The sequence below is a fragment of the Limulus polyphemus genome, unplaced genomic scaffold (assembly GCF_000517525.1).
Source record: "Limulus polyphemus unplaced genomic scaffold, Limulus_polyphemus-2.1.2 Scaffold3183, whole genome shotgun sequence".
Classification (NCBI taxonomy): Eukaryota; Metazoa; Arthropoda; class Merostomata; order Xiphosura; family Limulidae; genus Limulus; species Limulus polyphemus.
In genome coordinates, this window is record NW_013668793.1 from 51,036 (window position 1) to 56,357 (window position 5,322).

General features: G+C 33.9%; 1 protein-coding gene across 1 annotated transcript in view; it reads right to left on the minus strand.

Moving 5' to 3' along the window:
* The window catches only part of LOC106468835 (neuronal-specific septin-3-like), a 49,192-nt gene extending 44,521 nt beyond the window's left edge, over nucleotides 1-4,671 (minus strand). Inside the window, exons 1-2 of the mRNA XM_013929277.2 lie at nucleotides 4,619-4,671; nucleotides 1,451-1,490 (exon numbers count right to left, since the gene is read on the minus strand). Of these exons, the coding sequence (XP_013784731.1) occupies nucleotides 1,451-1,490; nucleotides 4,619-4,630 (52 nt within the window). The 5' untranslated portion in view covers nucleotides 4,631-4,671. The remainder of the gene's footprint in view (nucleotides 1-1,450; nucleotides 1,491-4,618) is intronic.
* Nucleotides 4,672-5,322: the final 651 nt, after the last annotated feature.

A 5,322-nucleotide genomic window follows, 5' to 3' on the forward strand; every position in this document is an offset into this window, starting at 1 on the left:
TACAATGAGTAATTGTAACTAAATGATCAGTATATCATTAGGATAATACAATATTATAGAAAATACAAAAGGAAAGCAAACAAGTTGTATAATGAAATGACATTTAAAAAAGAGCAGTACATCTTTTTTATGCTACTACAAGTTAATCGATGTATGATTGTTAAATGTTGTACTGAATGTTTTGTATTACTCCACATAGTTTGGTTGCCGTTTAACTTTCCAAATTTCCGTATAAGTCCATACAGCCTTAATAATATTCACAGTGGGACTGTACAGGATGAGCCATGATTGTGTGTGTTCCATCAACCATTTTTTCCCCTGGTATTCTTTTTCCACATTTGCTGCATATCGATGATTACTGTCTTGCTGGAAGATGAATTATTGCCCAACATAATTTATTCAATAAGGAATGACATGATGAATAAAACCTGCTTGTACCTGCCAGCAGTCAGGATGCCATTAATTTTATGTAGATCTCCAATACCAGTGGCTGAGATGCAGCTTACACTTGTATTGGTTCCACAGCATACTTCACGGGATGATATTCTCATCTCTACCATTGAACAAAGTATCGTTGATTATAGTAGCCAAACAATTTGGATTTGGATTCATCTGTAAAGATATCCCTCCTCTAGCTTTGCTCATCCTATTTTTGAATTCTGATGCCCATTTTAGTTTTATGGTTTTGTTATCTCTCCTGAGTAGCTACATCACTCATCTCATTGCTTGCTAATGCTCTGGAGTTAACATTCACTCCTGTATTTATACCTAGGTCATTAGAAACATCTATCTTGAGTTCCTTGACATCTTTTTTTAGACAATTTAGTTTTTATGTCGACTGCTTTTATTATCAACAGGAGTAGTTTAACTTACCCACTTCGAAATTCTCAGATAGCTCCCACTGAAACTTTGCATCAGTCTGTCACTTTGACTGTTCTGCACCAACCAGAACTTTGATTTCTACACGTTTGTTATGTGCCATTTTTGTTCAGGTAGGTACGTGTACACGTACCACACTACTGCTGGGAATAGTATGATTGACTATACTTTTAAAGGCATTATGTTGATGTGACACTGTCTAATTAGGTGCATGACAGCCAGTCACAATGTAAACTATTAACATGTGACTATTCAGGTGCTATTCATTTTCAGACAATACGGGGGTGGGGGTGGTGAGAAATCCTGAAATATTTGCATTTAATACTCATTTTGTTTCCATACTTTTTCCAATACAGTATAATACTTCTTTAGCTAAATCTGAATAAACTAAACACAGTGTATAAAGATTTACAAACATTCAGATCATACTCTCGTACTCAATATACTCTATTATATGAAAGAACAGAAACGCAATTGTATCCAAGGTTCGCAGGTATTAAAATTAATTTAACTTTTTGGTAAAGTTATAAGAAGATGTTATATTTCATCATGAATCAGTTCCACGACCTACCTTCCTCCAAGTGTGTTGGGAAGAAAACTCGGTTGTTGACCTAAGTATAGAAATATATATATGTATAATGATATACAATCAAAGACTTCTTCTCATTAAAACTGTTCATTAAATATAGTTAAAACTCAGAGATATTATTTTTACTCATCGAGGCCAGTGTCGTGATGATTTGACATAAGCTGTTGTAAAACACAACAAATAATAAATAATGTTTAAATGCAAGCATAAATTCAATAGCAATAAAGAAAAGTCTAACAGAGCTATATAAATTTATAGAAATAAAAAACATTGTGTAAGAGCAACATTCTAGGGTTGACACATATGGGATCGTGCGCGCTGTTTTCGAGCTATATGTTTTTTTTTTATGGAAGACTAATGGCGTCCCCTGAAAAATTTACCAAACAAGGCTATTTGCCACAGACAGCAGTAGGGGCGTGAAGTGGACCACTCCCTTTTTCCATACGGGCTCGAGAACAGTATAGGCATACTGGTTGAAAAAAAAAATTATATATATACCACATGGCTCACTAATCCAGGACTAGTAGATTCGTGAAGAATATGAACAGCTTTACAACTACATCTCCAAACATATGAACTAAAACTGAAGAATGTGATTAAAACGTAGTTCTGTTTTGTATTTAGCTATCTCCTGAGCTGTATATATATATATATATATTGAGTTCCTAGAGCGCTTTTCCATAAGATTCATTCCTCAATATTTTAAGGGTTTATTCTATTACAATCTCAATACGGTGAGACCTTGTTTTGTGTCCACCGTTACTGTGAAACTATATTATTTTCCTACGTGATATTGTTACTATTTGTTCTCATGCCCTAGAAACTATATTATTTTCCTACGTGATATTGTTACTATTTGTTCTCATGCCCTAGAAACTGTATTATTTTGCTACGTGATAATTTTACTATTTGTTCTCATGCCCTAGAAACTATATTATTTTGCTACGTGATAATTTTACTATTTGTTCTCATGCCCTAGAAACTATATTATTTTCCTACGTGATATTGTTACTATTTGTTCTCATGCCATAGAAACTATATTATTTTGCTACGTGATATTGTTACTATTTGTTCTCATGCCCTAGAAACTATATTATTTTGCTACGTGATATTGTTACTATTTGTTCTCATGCCCTCGAAACTATATTATTTTCCTACGTGATATTGTTACTATTTGTTCTCATGCCCTAGAAACTATATTATTTTCCTACGTGATATTGTTACTATGTGTTCTCATTCCCTAGAGCAGCTGTAAATATTTGTATTTGTTTATTTACTCTTTTGTACCCCAGTAGCTCTGCGATAAGCTGAAACATAAAGCGTTTATTCGAGGTTCGATCCCTGTGGAGGGTATACACAGATAGCCCACTGTGCGTTTTTGTGCTTAAAAAACAATCAAACAGTTATTTATTTCGTCAGTGGAAAATAATTCACTTCGATGTACTAATAACTAATCATTTGTACACCGTTTTGTGACACAATTTCTTCAACTTTTGTTACATTTTAAAGTTTTTTTTTTAATATTGTTATTATTGTCTCGTCGATGCTTTAGTTCCTTTATCTTGTTGACAGGCTTTTAAAACGTTACCCACAATTCCTATTCCTTAATAATCTTTCCATCCAGTGAACTGTTACATCTTTTGGACACAACGTGATTCCACTGTTCTAGTTCTATAGCTTTATGAAAGTCTTTTGATTTCATTCATCTTCTCCTGGATTGATATTTGCCAGGAGTTTTCACACTATATTGTCTGGAATAACTGTTGCTACAAAAATGGCCACGTTTTAACTCAAAACAATCGTATCACAACAGTTAAAGTTCATAAACCAATATCAGTATTATAGCTGTGTTTCACAAGGAACAATAAAATAACGTTTTGTGTAATACTACACCACGAATCACAAGCATGTCATAACATAAATGAAGTTACATTGTTATTTAAACATTCATTAAAACGATTATTGTAAGTATACACTACAGTGGTAAGTTTCTTACAACAGTATTTCACGACAAACAATATTAGAAAAATACTTCATCAAGATAAACAGATAAATAAATAACAATAAAAAAGTTCCAAAAAAAGAACCAATGTGAAAAAAATACATTTTTTTTTAAAGTGAAAACCATATATTCCAGGCAGATTGGTACAAACAACAAAGAGCCCCCCCTAAAACAACAACAACAACAAATATCAAACAATGTATTCTAGGTAAATCTGTGCATCGAGATGAGTCGTAAATTAAGTAAAATTCAAATGTTTTTTTTCTAATTATAAAGTTTTCTTCTTAAAGTTTTATAAGCTTCGTGTTCTTAAATACAATTTGGATTTTATCTCTCATGTACAAATACATCTTGTACAAATACACCCTGTTTTCAGAGAGCCCTGATGAGGGAATAAGTGTATTCTGAAAAGTTCAACTCTTGTGAATGAAATGGTTTTTGTCTTAACTGTCGTTTCCGTCTTCATTTGCTGACTCTGCTTCCTCCCTCCCTCGTGAATCTAGCACCCGATGTAAGGCAATATCGCCATTATCTTAAAGTTTTTAATCAGTTTGTGCTGGTCAACATCCAAACAGCTGAGATCAAGATATCAGTATAATAGTCATATCGATAAGGTAAAATAGAGCCTTTAAAATGTAAATGTTACACACAACTTTATTAGATCATAAAAGTAACATTGTAAGAAGCTATTCTTGCAGTTTCGTTCTATGTTTGTGAAAAATAAACAAACTATGAACTGGGAATTAACCTAAGAATGTTCAAAATAGGTTGTCTGCAAAGTATTCTGTAAGATTCGAAACCAAATATTTTATTTAAAATACAACAAATTCAAAAAAAGATTTTAAGTTGAATTAACGTAATGTTAATACACAAGCCAGATACCTCATACCAAGGTACATTGATAAAGCTATTAATCTAAAATCATCTACTAAAGTTGAATACAATGAATAAACAAATACTGTCGACAATTTAATACATTTTTTTTTTAATTTTAAACGAAACTGATATATGGTCTTGCCAAAATAACAGAACAATGTGGAAATCCAAACATCGTGTGGTTAATATAGAGCAGGCTTCCCTTAGTGAACTAAAAACTCAATATTAAACATGCATATATTATGTTGACAATATATCTAACGACTACTAACCTCAGCTTCCATGATCTCCAAGCGCGCGTGGTCCCCGAGGTTCACGATTTCTACTATTCTTGTTTAACGTTGTTGTCCTAATCAAGGTCTCCGATAGGTGTCGCACAAGTCGTGCCAGTGATTCATACATAAATTCTGAGATCCAAATATAGTCACACAATCACGAGCGGGTTATTTAAATCGTCATAAACCAGAGGATCATAGTTTTAATAACAGAGAGGGCACGGTTGTTTGTCTTTTTGATTTAGAGAAGGCTTTTGATATAATCTGGCACTCGGGTCTAAGGTCCCGGATGTTAGAGATGGAATTACCGCGAGGAATTATTCAATGGTTGTCTAACTTCCTAGAAAACAGAAAATGTCGAGGGCATCTACTCGGAGTATCTTGCTCCAGAGGCTGGTGTACCTCAAGGAGGGATAGTTAGCCCCATATTCTTAATCATGTATGTAAGTGACATGCCTCTAGACGATCCAACTTTTTGCTTCACCTCACAATATGTAGATGATGTAGCTATCTGGTTTGTTTGTTTGTTTGTTTGTTTGTTTTTGAATTTCGCGCAAAGCTACACGAGGGCTATCTGCGCTAGCCGTCCCAAATTTAGCAGTGTAAGACTAGAGGGAAGGCAGCTAGTCATCACCACCCACCGCCAACTCTTGGGCTACTCTTTTACCAACGAATAGTGGGATTGACCGTCCCATTATAAC